The sequence below is a fragment of the Rhinopithecus roxellana genome, chromosome 21 (assembly GCF_007565055.1).
Source record: "Rhinopithecus roxellana isolate Shanxi Qingling chromosome 21, ASM756505v1, whole genome shotgun sequence".
Taxonomy (NCBI): domain Eukaryota; kingdom Metazoa; phylum Chordata; class Mammalia; order Primates; family Cercopithecidae; genus Rhinopithecus; species Rhinopithecus roxellana.
Genome location: NC_044569.1, coordinates 160818 through 176467, shown reverse-complemented (window position 1 = coordinate 176467; position 15650 = coordinate 160818). Strand labels below are relative to the sequence as shown.

Genomic DNA, 15650 nt, shown 5'->3' with positions numbered 1-15650 from the left:
TCTTGAATCCTATGCTCAAGTGATCTGCCCATCTCAGCCTCCCAAAGTGCTGGGATTACAAGTGTGAGCCACTGTGCCTGGCCCCACATAAGTTATCTTAATAACAAACCTGCAGTTATCTGAGAAAGTTTCAAATCAGCCTCACCTTCTGACCCAGGGTGCTTTCCTGCTCATTGGTATTGAAAACAGTGACATTTTCCAGATTAAACTGACTCTGTAAGTTAAGACCTAGTAAAAAAAACAAAGAAGATTCAAAGCAAGTCCAGTGACACCTAAACTTACGTATGAATGTAACTTGTGTCATAATCAAAACTACAAAATGCTAAATCCATAATTAAAGAGCAGTCAAAATGAACACATTTGATTTTCAAATCCTTTCAAAACTTCATTTCTTAAAAGTACCTTTGGAGTATGGGCATACCTTGTTTTGCTGCTCTTCACAGTTTCTTGTTTTTTAAATAAATTGAATGGCAACCCTGCATCGTGCAAGTCTATCGGCACCATTTTTCCAACAGCATATGCTCACTTCCTCTGTCACATTTTGGTAATTCTCACAATATTTCAAACTTTTTATTATCATATCTGTTACGATGATCTGTGATCAGTGATCTTTGAGGTTAGCACTGTCATTGTTTTTCGCCACAGATTTGTTTTTTGCCACAAACTGCACCCATCTAAGACAGTAAACTTTTTTTTTTTCTTTTTTAGACAGCAACTCACTCCTGTCACCCAGGCTGCAGTGCAGTGGCATGATCATGGCTCACTGCAGGCTCAGCTTCCCAAGCTCAGATGATTCTCCCACTTCAGCCTCCAGAGTAGCTGGGACTACAGGCAAGCACCACCATGCTTGGGTAAATTTTTTTGTATTTTTAGTAGAGACGGGTTTTCGCCATGTTGCCCAAGCTGGTAAGATAGCAAATTTAATCAATAAATGCTGTGTGTGTTCTGACTGCTTCACTGACCACCCGTTCCCATGACTCTCTCTCCTTGGGTCTCCTTATTCCCTGAGACAAGACAGTATTGAATTTAGGCCAACTAATAACCCTACAATGGACTCTAAGTGTCAAGTAAAGGGAAGAGTCTCACATCTCTCACTTTAAATAAAAACCTAGAAATGATTAAGCTTAGTAATTAAAGCATGTCAAAAGCCAAGATAGGCTGAAATTTCTCTTGTGCCACACAACAGCCAAGTTGTGAATGCAAAGATAAAGTTCTTGAGGGAAGTTAAAAGTGCTACTCCAGTGAACACATGAATGATAAGAAAGCAAAACAGCCTTACTGCTGATACAGAGAAAGGCTGCCTGGTCTGGATACACAAGCAAACCAGCCAGAGAAAAGCTTTAACTCTCTTCAATTCTATGAAGGCTGAGAGGTGAGGACACCACAGAAGAAAAGTATGAAGCCAGCAGAGGTTGGTTTAAGAGGTTTAAAGAAAAAAGCCCTCTCTGTAACGTAACAGTACAAGGTGAAGCAGCAACTACGAATGGAGAAGCTGCAGTAAGTTATCAGAAGATCTAGCTAAGAACATTGATGAAGGTGTCTACACTTAACAGATTTTTCAATGCAGATGTAACATTATGATATTGGAAGATGCCGTCTAGGACTTTCATAGCTAGAGAGAAGTCACTGCTTGCCTTCAAGGAACAGGCTGACTCTCTTGTTAGGGGCTAACGCAGCTGGTGACTTTAAGTTGAAGCCAATGTTCATTTACCATTCTGAAAATCCTGGGGCTCCTGAGAATTATGCTAAATCTACTCTGCCTTAGTCTCCATCCATAAAAAGACAAACCCTGATGACAGCACATCTGTTTATAGCATGGTTTACTGAACATTTTAAGGCCACTGTTGAGACTTACTGCTCAGAAAAAAAGATTTCCTTTCACAATATTATTGCTTATTCACAATGCACCTGGTCACCCAAGAGCTTTGATGGAGATGCACAAGGAAATTAATGTTGTTTTCATGCCTGCTAATACATTATCCATTTTGCAGCCAATGAATCAAAGGGTTATTTCAACTTTTAAGTCCTGTTATCTAAGAAATACATTTCATGAGGCTATAGCTACCATAGTGATTTTTTTATGAATCTGAGCAAAGTAAATGGAACCCTTCCGGAAAGGACCTACAAATCTAGATGCCATAAAGAACACTTGTGATTCATGAAAGGAGGTAAAAATATTCACATTAACAGGAGTTTGGAAGAGGCTGATTCCAACCCTCATAGATGACTTTGAGGGGTTCAAGACTTCAGTGGAGGAAGTAACTGCAGATGTGGTGGCAACAGCAAGAGAACTATAATTAGAAGTGGAGCCTGAAGATATGACAGAGTTGCTGCAATCTCATGATCAGACTTGAAACAGATAAGGAGCTGCTTCTTATGAATGAGCAAAGAAAGTGGTTTCTCAAGATGAATTCTACTCCTGGTGAAGATGCTGTGAACACTGCTGAATGACAACAAAGGATTTATTTTATTTCTGAGACGGAGTTTCACTACTGTTGCCCAGGCTGGAGTGCAATGGTGCATTCTCGGCTTATTTTTTATTTTTTTCTGAGACAGAGTTTAGAATATTACATACACTTAGTTGATAAAGCAGCGGCAGGGTTTGAGAGGACTGACCCCAACTTTCAAAGTTCTACTGTGGATAAGACGCTACCAAACAGCGTCATGAGCTACAGAGAAATCTTTCATGAAAGGAAGAGTAAATTGATGTGGCAAACTTCACTGTGTTATTTTAAGACATTGTCATAGCCACCCCAACCTTTAGCAACCACCACCCTGGGTAAGTCAGCAGCCATCAACATCAAGGTAAGAACCTCCACCAGCAAAAAGATGACAACTTGCAAAAGGCTTTGGTGGTCATTAGCAGTTTTTAGCAGCATTTTATTTTATTTTATTTATTTATTTATTTTTGAGACGGAGTCTCGCTCTGTCACCCAGGCTGGAGTGCAGTGGCCAGATCTCAGCTCACTGCAAACTCCGCCTCCCAGATTTACGCCATTCTCCTGCCTCAGCCTCCCGAGTAGCTGGGACTACAGGCGCCCGCCACCAGGCCCGGCTAGTTTTTTGTATTTTTTAGTAAAGACGGGGTTTCACCAGGTTAGCCAGGATGGTCTCGATCTCCTGACCTCGTGATCCGCCCGTCTCAGCCTCCCAAAGTGCTGGGATTACAGGCTTGAGCCACCGCGCCCGACTTTAGCAGTATTTTAAAAGTACAGTATATACATTTTTTTTAGATGCTCTTGCATACTTAATCGATTACAGCATAGTGTAAACATAACTTTTATATGCACTGGGAAATCAAAAAATGTGTTTTGCTTTATTGTAATATTCACTTTATTGTGGTGGTCTGGAACAAAACCCAAGGTATGTCTGTACACAGAATTCTATATACATTATAATAGAGTTGATCCCTATTATTCATGACTATTCCAGAACAATTCCACAGAACGCAATGTAGAATAATTTATCATTCTGTTGAAGCACAAATGTAAATCAATGAAAAAGTGATAGTGTATAACAAATAAGTAAATACATTATAGTTAATGAGAGCCAAGTTTCTTACTGTTAGAGAAAGAGGTTAATAAACAGATCTATTGGTGGTGGATTCAACTCAGAGGTATCAGTAGAATCTCATATTTTTTGCTGTTGTTCATGTAAAATATATACTGACAGATACAGAAACAAATACAGATGAGTATGTTTAGTATACACATATGTCTTTCCTACCTCTGGTCTCTGAGAGCGCCCAGAAGTAGTGATACTCCAGTAGCAATGAGCACATCTCAAATGTAACGGCCAATGATAACCAGACACACAAAGAGGCAAGATACCATGAGTGAGAAACAGTTAAAACAGACAGGAGAAACAGACTCACCAAGACTTACTCAAGGTACTGGCATTATCAGATACAGACAATAAAGTAACAATGCTTACCAAGTTTAGAAAACTAAAAAAACAATTCTTAAGAAATTATTCAGAATCAGGTAGAGAGAGACAAACAGATGAAAAAAATATAAGGAGTAAAAAACAGAGGATACAGTGAGAAGGTATAATGGATGTTTGATTGAAGTTCCAGAAAAAGAAAAAGATAAAGAGGCATACACAATACTTGAAGAGATAATGGCTAAATTTTTACAAATTAGATGAAAGAACCCAATCCATACATTCGAGATGTCCACAATCCTAAGCAGGACAGATAAAAAGAAATTTACACATAGATACATCATAGTAAAACCAGAGAAAACCAAAGGGGGAAAAAATCTTAAGTGCAGAGAAAAAAATCTCGATTATCTTCAAGAAGTGAGACTGACATCTGACTTGTCAATAGAACAATGGGCAACAGAAGACAAAGTAAAGATTATTTCTCATCAGATGAAATCCTATATCTAGTACCAATCTAGAATCTTATATCTATTGGGAGGAGGTCAAAATATCAATATTAACAGGAGTTTGTAAGAAAGAAGGGGAAAAAAAATAAAGGAGAAGTAACGATTTTTAGGTAAAACACAGACCTGAACTGAAGAAAAGTCTAAAAGGGAAAATGATCACAGATGGAAAGCCAGAAATACAAGAAGTGGTAAATCTATATTAACCTTGACCACATAAGTATGAAAGAAAACAACACAGACATAGAATGACGAAGCACATAAACCATTGCTAACATATATTACAGGTCTTTCTACATGCAGGCATTACTGTAAGCTCTTCACGTGTTTTAATTCATTTAATCCTAACAACATGTAAAATAGGTGGTATATTAGCCCAATATTAAGAAAAACAGAACTGAAGCAATGAGATACTAAAATCTCGCCTATCTGAACCGACTGGGGAGGGGGAAGGCTCTGGAGAATAAGCAATGTCCCATTTCACGAGCTAGATAGTGGTTATACAGTATTTGTTTCATTATTATTTGCTTTATGTACTTTTCTATATAAGCGTCATTTCACAATAAAAATCTGTTAAAAAAGATAAATGAAAGGAGGTCTATATAGCTAAATAGTCGTGACTGAGAGAGAAAATGGAAACACAAAAATAGGCATACATTATGAAATACAGATTTGACGGTTTATATCTACATGTTTCAGTGTGATTCAACTGTACATTAATAAGCTTTGAACTTAAAAGAATCCATGACTTTGTTTCAAGATTACCTGCATTATATACTAGGACTGCTATAACTATTTATAAGTAAAAGAAAATAAAGTGACAATTTCTATGATGTTTTTCAACTTTTTAGAACCATTTTTCTCAGTATCATGACAGATTTTAATCTATTAAAAACTGGAAAAGATTTTCCTGCAGAAAACTCATTTAATGCATAAAAGCTTACCTGATTTCTCAGACAGTGGGAAAAGCCTGGCCAAAAAGAGCTGAATCCGTCCACAGAAGACTGTATTCTGGGATTTAGACAATCTTCTTAGGAGATCTAACGATACATGAAAATGAACGTTACACAAAAAAGATAATTCTATGTTTATTACAACCATACCTAAAAGTTTCTAAACCAGTTTGTCAAGAGTATTTTCCTAAAGCAGTAGTTCTTAAAATGGGGGCAGAAACCACTGCCACAAAAAAGTACTAGAAATTAGGAACAAAACAAGTTCAACATGACATGAAAAAGACAAACTTTACTATGTGTTTCTGACTTTCATTAAGTTTATGGCCAGAACAGAAACAGCTTAAAGTGAATGAGTTCTAATACATCAGATTGTTAGTTAAAAATACAGATACCTAATCTATTTTTAAAATGTTATCACTGGTATTTAATTCAACCACGTGTTTTTCTGGGCATATTTACATTTTAAAAAGCAATCATTTAATCACTCAATTACTTACCATTGCACATACGTAGTAAGTAATTTTTCCCAGCAGAATAGAATGTATTCTGAAATTAAGATGGAAATTATCACTCTTCTTCTGAACTTGTTACACATTCTTCAATAATAAGTTGCAGGAAGTAAAATATTAAAGAACACTAACATGCACTGAGAATCTACTATGCCACTTTCACTTTTTTTAAGCAAATAACATTTTCAATGAAATGAAAATATTTTCAGATATAAGATAAGAAAACATGATACTAACTGTTTTTAATATGTGAAAGTGTGAATTTTCAAGTTAGTTTTTATTACTCAAATCAAACTTTGTATTTCAAGTTTTTCTCCACACATGGTTTTTACTTGGCTCTCCCAAGAGAACAGTATGTAATTCTGTCATAGGCACAAACTTGTTGGCGATCAGCAAAACTACATATAATTTCTTTTTTTAAATCTACCCTCAGAACTCTGAATCTACAGAAATACAAAGTTAGCAGGAAAAGAAACTAAGGCACTTACTGATTTCCAAGTAGCAACATTTTTTTCCACAAAAGTGAATATTGTGTCACACTGATCCAAAGGAAGACAATCCAAAACATCTCCCAACAATACAAAAGGTGTAGATGCGGTACAAATACCTTCAAGTGGAGCACAAGCCAATTTAAAAGTTTAAAAAAACTGTAGAGTAAAACAGCCTATGAAAAATAATACTGAAGAGTATCTTATAAGGTACCCTTTGTTACTCATAACAAGGTTTAAAAAGGACAACAAGTGGAAGCAACCTACAAGTCCCCAAACAGGACATATTTAAGTAATTTTTGATATGTGCACTCAGTAATGATGACAATAATTCTTGACAAGATCTAGAGCATTTACTATATGTCAGGCACACTAAGTACTTTACATATACTAACACATTTAATCCTTATAACCCTATGAAGTAGAGCATATCATTATTTGCATTGTATAGAATGGGAAAACTGAGACACAGAGAGGTTAAATAACTTGCCCAAGATCACAGAGCCAGTAAGTGGTAGAGCTGGGATACGAACCCAGGCAGTCTGGCTCCACAGTCTGTTTTCTTCACCACTAAGCTATTCAAAAGAATATAATGCAGCCAATTAAAAACGATGGTTATAACGACCATAATAACTTGGAAAAATGCTTATGATATAATGCTAAGTGAAAAAGGCAGGATTCAAAATTGTATGTACATATGATTATGACAATAAAAAAATTCTTAAAAGACTATAGAAACTAAAACCATTATACCAGATGAATGGTTTTTAAAAGTAGAGGAATTATGAGTACGGTTTTCCCTTTTTCTCATTTCCAAATGTTTTGTAGTGTTGCTAAATTGTCTTTGTGATTTGAAAAGATTATCTCTTCAAAAAATAACAAGGTTTGATATTAACCATGATTTAACATTTAAAATAACAGTATTGTTTCAGGGGAAAGAATGGAAAAGTAGAAAGTTACTGTTTAAAGAACAACAAAATTAAGATTTTCTTAAGAAAAGGTCTACTTAGTCTATTCAGACTACCTAGAAATACTTTTATATCCCTACTCATCCTTCCATTTTAAGGCAATGGGTACTTACTAACACTCATAAGTGTTTAAGAAAAGTAGTCACCTAGGCATGGTATATGGGGAAAAATATCTAGGGTGATCTAAGTCCAAAACAGTGCATTAATACACTATGTCCAGAAAAAGGAAGAAATCTTTCCAGCTGTACTCTGCACTAGTAAGATCATATCTGGAATGTGATGTGAGGGATATTGCCGAAAAGCAGTGGTGGAATAAAACAGCAGATTTCAACTCAATACAAGGGAACACACCAATAACCACACTTGTCTAACAGGACTCAAACAGTGAGCTCCACTAATGAGCATGATTCAGCAGAGGCTGAATGACCACCCATCAGGGATGTTACAGCAGGGAAGCGGTCTAGGCCAGAGACGAGACGGGACTAGGTGACCTCGAAAGTCCCGAACAAAACTTAGATTCAATGTTATTATATACTCTGCACATCCAGGAGATTTGAGAAGCATACTCTCTGCCCTTAGCTGCAGTATAGCCTGGAATAAGTTAACTCACATTTAGTAATTAGAGAACTTTTTCTAGATTCTACTACCAAAATTCTGAGTCAGTAGAACTAAGCAAGGTTTGGGAATCTCATCTAAAAATAGATTCACTGGTGGTTCTGATGAGCCAGCAAGTCTGGGAACCATTGGGTTACAGTGTGATTCCCCCAAGAGCTTTCACAACCTGTCCCAGCTTCCACACAAATCTCTCTCCTTACCTTACGTGGGCCACAGACATCCCTCCCTAGTTCCCACTCCGCAGCTCCCAAACACCATGACATGTTCATCCGTCCATGGTTTTGTTTACAATGTTGTTTTCTGTGTAAATAATCTTCCTCCTCTTTACCACACAGTAAATTTCAACTCCATCTTTCTAAGCATACAGTGAATATCTGCTCATCTAACTAACTCTGATATCTTGAAGGAGGCTACTTCATCTATGCTTTTGAAGCACACTCTACATAAATATACTGTAGCATTTGGCACATCCTAACCAGTCACCTTTGAATGTAGACTATGAGCTTTTTAAGGTTAGGCATTTTCGTACGCTTTAACCAGCAGTGTCTCACACCGAATAGAAGCTCAATAAATATCGGCCAAATTGAATTTAACAAAATATATTTATGGATAATTTAAAAACATGTCACATAAGCAAACAATTATAATCTGTCTCAAAAAGAAAACTTCTCCCTAAAATAAAAATGCATTTATGCCTTTACAGTTTAAGCTCTTAAGTCCTTATCCTTCTCAAAAGTTCCAAGTATAGACTAGACTTTGTACAGCTTCTTCATTAAAAACATCACCAGCTGTACAAGAGTAATGTATAAAGTTAATCAATGAACTAAGGTCACATTGAAAATTGACGGAAACCAGACAAGGAACATTACATTGTGGAACTTACCTAACTATGCCTAATGAATGAATGAATGATTAGGCAGCTTAATCATTAAAGCTTAATCATTAAACTTAAAAGTTTAGGGCCGGGCGCGGTGGCTCAAGCCTGTAATCCCAGCACTTTGGGAGGCCGAGACGGGCGGATCATGAGGTCAGGAGATCGAGACCATCCTGGCTAACACTGTGAAACCCCGTCTCTACTAAAAAATACAAAAAACTAGCCGGGCGACGTGGCGGGCGCTTGTAGTCCCAGCTACTCGGGAAGCTGAGGCAGGAGAATGGCGTGAACCCGGGAGGTGGAGCTTGTAGTGAGCTGAGATCCGGCCACTGCACTCCAGCCCGGGCGACAGAGCGAGACTCCGTCTCAAAAAAAAAAAAAAAAAAAAAAGTTTAACAATGTGAATTTATGAACTTAAGTTCACAAAATAGTTTGCCCCTATACTGGGAGGTGTGTGGCAGTTTTTATAGAAGCATCAGAATAATACATAATGTGAATAATGCTTTATAGATTAAAAAGGAGTTTTCACATACATTATTTGAATTAATCAAATAAGTATTTTAACCAAATCGTTAAAGAAGAATGCTGATAAATTAATTTTTTATTTCTTCTTTCTGCAAGTATTTAATGAGCTCCCATTACGTGTTAGGCACTGTGTACTATGTGCATTGTTTACCTAGTCTTCTAAAGCTATCGCATACAGCCATTTTAACAGGCCCCTGCCCAGTTTTCCTGCCAGCAGTCACTTCAAATGGAATCATTCATCTGCAGCTGCTCTTTAGTACGGCACCCAATGCCCTTTATAAATGGACCTAACCAGCTTCTTTCCTCATCATTCTCACTGTCCTCTCCTCCTCCTGCTCTACACAATTCTCTAGCTACTCCCTTCTTAGTATGTCTAACAAATTCTTCATACCTCATATTCTAGTTCTCATGTTCTTTTCTAAAATCTCTCCTGATTCCTTTAGACTGAAGTTTAGAGAGACATGTTGGCTCTATTCCCTCTAACTATACTTCATTCCCACTTCGACCATAGTACTTACACCAAAGTAAGGCATGCATACATCTGTTTCTTCCATTAGCTCCACATAAGCAGGGGAATGTTTTATTCACCATTGAATCTCCAGGTCCTAGCTCAGTACCAGGCACATAGTAGATGCTCAATAAAAATTTACTGAATGAACAAAACAACTGGAGAACAAAGAAAGTGCCAAAATGTGCACTGCATAATAGAGATGAGAAATAAGAGTGAACTAATTCAATTGGGACTTCTTGGCAAAGCTGGGAGTCAGGTAGAACTTGAAGAATAAACCAAATCAGATGTGGAGAAGTATGGGGAGAAGACGTTTTAAATAAAGCATGTCACGTCCAAGACCACTTTAAACAAAACAAAACAAAACAGAACCATACTTACCTTCAGTTACTCCCCCAATAGCAAGAGAAATAATAGCTAAAACGTTTTCACATGATGAATGATTTATCTACCAACAGAGGAGAAACAATTTAATTTAGGGGCAAGAGTTCAGACGAAACTTGGTAATAGTAAACACATGTGCTCTGATATTATATTGACTATCACAAATACGGAATACAATATTTCTTATAGAAAATATTTTCTAATATGAAGTTACAAAAATTTAACAGTAACATATAGAATCAGTAGTTGTAGAAGTATGTCAAGTAACAGGTAGGTGACTCACTCAAAATCCAATGGTCTCAGGAAAATGGTTATATTAGTAAGATGAAGGCTATAAGCTAATCAAGGACAGAAGTGCTGAAGCCAAAACTCAGCCAGTGGCACAGGGCAAAGGCAGGGCTAGGGGAATTAACTACTAATACACCCATGTGTCTGAGGGGTGGTCTTAACAGAAGGAAGGCAGTGCTTAGGTTCTATAAAATTAAAATAACCAGCATTAACTGAGCGTTCATTAAGTGCTGTTTCACATACAACAACACTGAAAGAACGGTATTTCCCCTCTTTCAAAAGAAACTGAAGCACAGAAAAGGAAAATAACTTGCCCAATGCCTTCCAATGGAAGAAAAGGAAAGAATCATTTTTGAATCAGAATTGTCTGAGAGAAAGGGATACTGTATTATGGCCAAGAGAAGGGAATATAGCTTTTGGGGACTCAACCTTTGCTTGACCAAGAATAAACTGTTGAAACTTTTCCTTTCATTCAGGTGCCCCATTATTGGTAAATAAATTCAGATTTTTCATGGTCTGAAACTTCTCTAGTGAAGTTGGAGAGCCCTTAGTTATTTATGTAAGTTTACTGATGAGGAGGATGCCAGAGGAAAATGAGGGAATGGAATCCCAGCTCCTAAGCTAAATATTCTTGGACTAGACCTTTCATGCCACTACAGGATATGTCACTGTTTACATGGGAAAGTGAGAGAGCCCACCTTCACCTCTAGTTCTTCCTAAGACCTCATGTCAATTTTTCTTATCTCACTTGGACAGGGCTCTTGTCATTTATTAAACCAAACCCTGAAAATGTACCTAGTGCTATCAAAATCCTTACAGAACTTGTATACTGTCAAGTCAACTTTCACAAAGCAGAAATCTTACTCTAAAAAAAGATGTTTAAATATCCATTCTAAGAAAAAAAGTAATTTTTAAATAACATTGTTTATTAATTTGTCAGCAAAATTTTAACAATGGAAAAACATACTTACAATTTCTTCTTCTAGAACACCTCTGAAAGCTTGGTCAAGGGTACATTTTTTTTCATTTTCACTATTAAAAACAAAAGACATCCTCATTTTTCAAACAGCTCAGGGTATGTATAAAGATTCAGGCAAGTATTTTTCATAGATATCAATGCCTTACCTGCCAGGTACCTGGCTGAAGGTACTTAATAATGGCTTGATGTTTTTGTTGTTCAAGGCCTCTCTGGTAGACTTCTGAAAAAAATTAAAGTGGCAAATACTTGTAAAGATTCTGCTTATTATTTGCTGAAACATATATCATTCATTGATAGTGTATCTTTCTAACTAAAAAATGCTTATACCTGGGAAAAATTACCTATCAGTCATTCTCTCAGTAATCCTTATTCCAATGCTACTTAATGATATGGATACTCAACACTTTAAATTTGGCAAGAGCTTCCTTGCTGGACTTTTTCATTCTAGGTTTTCCCTCCTACTGTCTCTTTAAATATCACATTCATGACAGTATTGTGCTTTAAAAAAAAAAATCTCTAAATGGCTCCTTATTTGCACGTTTTAGTTTTGAAGCTTCATAGCTTCCTCAAGGGCCTTGGTAATGTTACCCCACTCAATTTACCCAACCTTAATTCCCAGTACTCCCCAATATATACTTTGCACTCAAGTCTAGTCATTTTTCATCATTTTCTATCAAACTCATTCTAGTGTCTTCACACATTCATGTTGCTCTTCCTACCTGCTCATCCAAATTCTACCCATTCTTCCACACCCAGGTCAGGTCTTGCCTCCTCTAGGTATCTTGTTCAGTCCCCGATATGCAGCACTCAATAAAACCATGCTGACAATCTGCAGATTGTCTTAAAGCAATCATAACTTAAAGACAAAAATACTGCAAAAGGCATTCATTCTATGAACACTCACATACACTTAGAAAGGCATCTTATTACCTCACAGGAATTACATTTATCCAAAATGTGTCCATTCCTTGCTCTGCCACTAACAGGCTGAGTAATTTGGGGCCTGTCCCTTTATCTCTTTGTGCTTCATTTTCATCACCAGTTAAATAAGAGGGTTGTTGTAGATTTTTACTACTAGCAGCAGCTGTAGTGGCATCATCTAGGAAGCTGGTAGAAATGCAGAATCTCAGGCCCCCTTCCAGACCTACTGAGCCAGAATCTGCATTTCACAAGAAGCTTGAGAAACACTGAACTAGATGATCTCCAATTTAATGGTCCTTTTCAGGGCTAATACGAATTTTTTTGTTTGTTTTTTTGAGATGGAGTCTCCCTCTGTTGTCCAGGTATTGTTCACTGGCATGATCTTGGCTCACTGCAACCTCCGCTGTCTGGGTTCAAGCGATTCTCCTGCCTCAGACTCCCAAGTAGATGGGATTACAGGCGCCTACCACCACGCCTGGCTAATTTTTGTATTTTTAGTAGAGACAAGGTTTCGCCATGTTGGCCAGGCTGGCCTTGAACTCCTGACCTCAGGTGATCTGCCCGCCTCTGCCTCCCAAAGTACTGGATTTACAGGCGTGAGCCACCGCGCCCGGCAGCTAATATGGTCTTGGATAGTCCTAACAGTTACTCTTAGCAGGCTTTCAAAGCACCAGAGATTGCAGCAAAATGCACACAAGGAAAACGATTATGATGACATACACAAAATATAACCCATTAAAAAAAGTGTGTGTGTATATACATATATATATATATACACAAACACAAACAAGAAAACTACTTACTACAAAGGATGAATTTTTCTTTCACAGAATTTTCATCCTGGCATCCCTATAACTACCTAACCACAGCTGAATACCCAAGTAGTTGAATGCCTTGAAATGTTGGTGCAAACGCTAGAGACTAACAGAGTCAGGCAACTTAAAAGTGTTCTTCATACTTACGATGCCGTGACGAGCATCGTCATAAAAATAATAGAGTGACGAGCATAAAAGCAATAGAGTGTCTAAAGTCAGAAAAACGAGTGAAGTCACAAGTTTTTTGGGGATGTCAGCTTCTATCACCTGTACCAGGAATAACCAACTTAGCCTAATTCACAGTGTTACTCTAATAGTTAAACGAGAAAGTGCTCTGTCAAGGGTTTACCAAATGCTCAAAACCACCCTTCCACATTGAGCAAGAATAAAATAGCATCTGGTTACCCTTCCCAAGGTGATCTGCGTTTTCCCGCTTAGGACCTCCTCATCGATCTCTTAGGAGGAGACACGGTGGGTTAAGGGGTGGTGAAGAGACGGCGGGAACAAGCACTTGGCAGCTCAGAAGCCTGGGGCGGGAGCCAGGTCTTTGGACTGAAACCACTCCCACCCTCCCCCTTCAGCAGCTCCCCTTCCCCTTCTCGAGACACCTGCCCCACTAAACGAGCTGAGGGGATAGACCCGACCAGAAGTAGTCTGCATGTGGGCACTCCAAGCGCGGAGCCGACGCGCCCAGCACGCGGAGTTCGGGGACCCGCTGGCGGGAGGGCGGAGGCTGACAGCCCAGCCCGCAAAGAAGAGGCGGGTAGTGCGTCTTTCCCTACCCCTCGGTCCCCGACGGGGCCCGGAGCGGACGCTGAGGCGGACACACCTCTGTCTCGCTTTGCCCCAGGGCAAAATTCGAGTAATTTCAGGGAGAAGAGGGCAAAGCATAGCGCCGGGTCAGGCCTGCACCCTCCCGCCTACAGCTCACCGTAAACCGCGTCCGCGCTTCGGGCAAACTGAAGAGCGGCGGCGTCGGAGACATCTTCTCGGCTGCGCGTGTCCGCCACTGCGCTGCGGCGCTTGCCGATGACGTCAAGCCGGGAGCAACGAGACTGCCGTCTCTCTGAGCCCGGCTAGAGCGGCCTGTGAAGAGCGGGCGGGCTAGCTTGTAGTGGGGAATTTCCCTGGCGACTGAGTTCGGGTGGGCGTTGGGCGCCTGAGTCAGCCAAACAGCCTAGTCAGGGTTCTTGGGTAGCCCTTGGGGTGAGGGGACTTGGGCGGCCTAGGTCTGTGAGCTCTGCGCTCCCGGGCGTGGAAGAGACTGGCCGCGCACCTGCAGTTTCTGTGGTTTTCCTGGTTTGGGGGAAGCGGGTAAATGGCGGCTGGTTGCGGCTAACTGGGCCGCGCGAAAAGATAACCCAAGGCAGGTGGATTATCTGGGGAAACGGCTGGAGCAGTGGTCCTGGGCCGCCGGTCTGCGGTCATCCCGAGAGATTAAGATTCGGAGTGGTGATAGGTTCCGATGTATGAGCCCTGTGGCTCAAGGGCACTGCTGTCTCTTCTCAGAAATAGAAATAATACCTATCTCACAGAGTTGTTGAAAAGCTCGACTGAAATAATGACCGCAAGTGTGAATTGTAAAGAAATGCAAGTAGTATTTATTATTAAAAGGTCTCTACTGAAAGAGACCTAGGAGGAATGCAGTTCCCGGCGCTAATTGGAAAACGGGTGGCGCTGCGTCCTGGGCCGAGGCTTCCCTAGCAAAAACCATGTCTCCCTCGCCATTTCGTCCCTTGCCTCCCTTCCCAGGAGAGACGTAGCCAATAAAAGCCGAGTGGCAGTAACTCTTAAGTTGGAGTTACACGGTGGAAAAGGAAGCACTGACTCAGACTCGGGGTAACTTCCTCTTATTCCCTTACACGTGTATCTTGTTCCCTTCTTCGAAGTCTGTAAATTTAAAATCCTAAGCCCTCCAACAACTGAAAGACCCCCTTTTGGCCAAGGAGACACTAGAAAAATCTTAGCAACCGAGTGCCCAGACATAACGGGATGGGAGGTCAGACGGACCTGGTTATACCCTCCCCCTTTCGTGATTTAGAGGAAATAGCTGACTGGCCACACAAAATAGAGGCCGGGCGCAGTGGCTCACAGCTGTAAGTAATCCCAGCACTTTGGGAGGCCGAAGCAGGTGGATCACCTGAGGTCTGGCAAACATGGTGAAACCCTGTCTCTACTAAAAAATTACAAAAATTAGCCGGGCGTGGTGGCGCGCACCTGTAATCCCAGCTACTTGGGAGGCTGAGGCAGAAGGACCACTTGAGCCCAGGAGTTCGAGACCAACCTGGGCAATATAGCGGGACTCCATCACTACAAATACAAAAATAAAAAAATTTTTAAAAGAATATTTGTGATTCATTGCAGGAGGTCAAAATATCAACATTAATAGGAATTTGGAAGAATTACATCCCACCTCTCATGGATGACTTTGAGGGGTT

General features: G+C 39.6%; 1 protein-coding gene across 4 annotated transcripts in view; it reads right to left on the bottom strand.

The window, feature by feature from the left end:
- THOC1 (THO complex 1) overlaps positions 1 to 14232 on the bottom strand; it is a 54791-nt gene extending 40559 nt beyond the window's left edge. For 2 of the 4 annotated variants that reach the window (XM_010354891.2, XM_030925779.1), the window contains exons 1-8: positions 14144 to 14232; positions 11623 to 11696; positions 11469 to 11529; positions 10207 to 10273; positions 6336 to 6454; positions 5836 to 5884; positions 5330 to 5425; positions 146 to 228 (exon numbers count right to left, since the gene is read on the bottom strand). In XM_010354891.2, coding sequence (XP_010353193.1) covers positions 146 to 228; positions 5330 to 5425; positions 5836 to 5884; positions 6336 to 6454; positions 10207 to 10273; positions 11469 to 11529; positions 11623 to 11696; positions 14144 to 14197 — 603 coding nt within the window. In that variant the 5' untranslated portion in view covers positions 14198 to 14232. Of the gene's footprint in view, positions 1 to 145; positions 229 to 5329; positions 5426 to 5835; positions 5885 to 6335; positions 6455 to 6868; positions 8964 to 10206; positions 10274 to 11468; positions 11530 to 11622; positions 11697 to 14143 lie in introns of those variants that run through there. The other 2 variants (XM_030925780.1, XM_010354890.2) reach the window with 2 other exon arrangements.
- Between the last annotated feature and the right edge of the window lie 1418 nt (positions 14233 to 15650).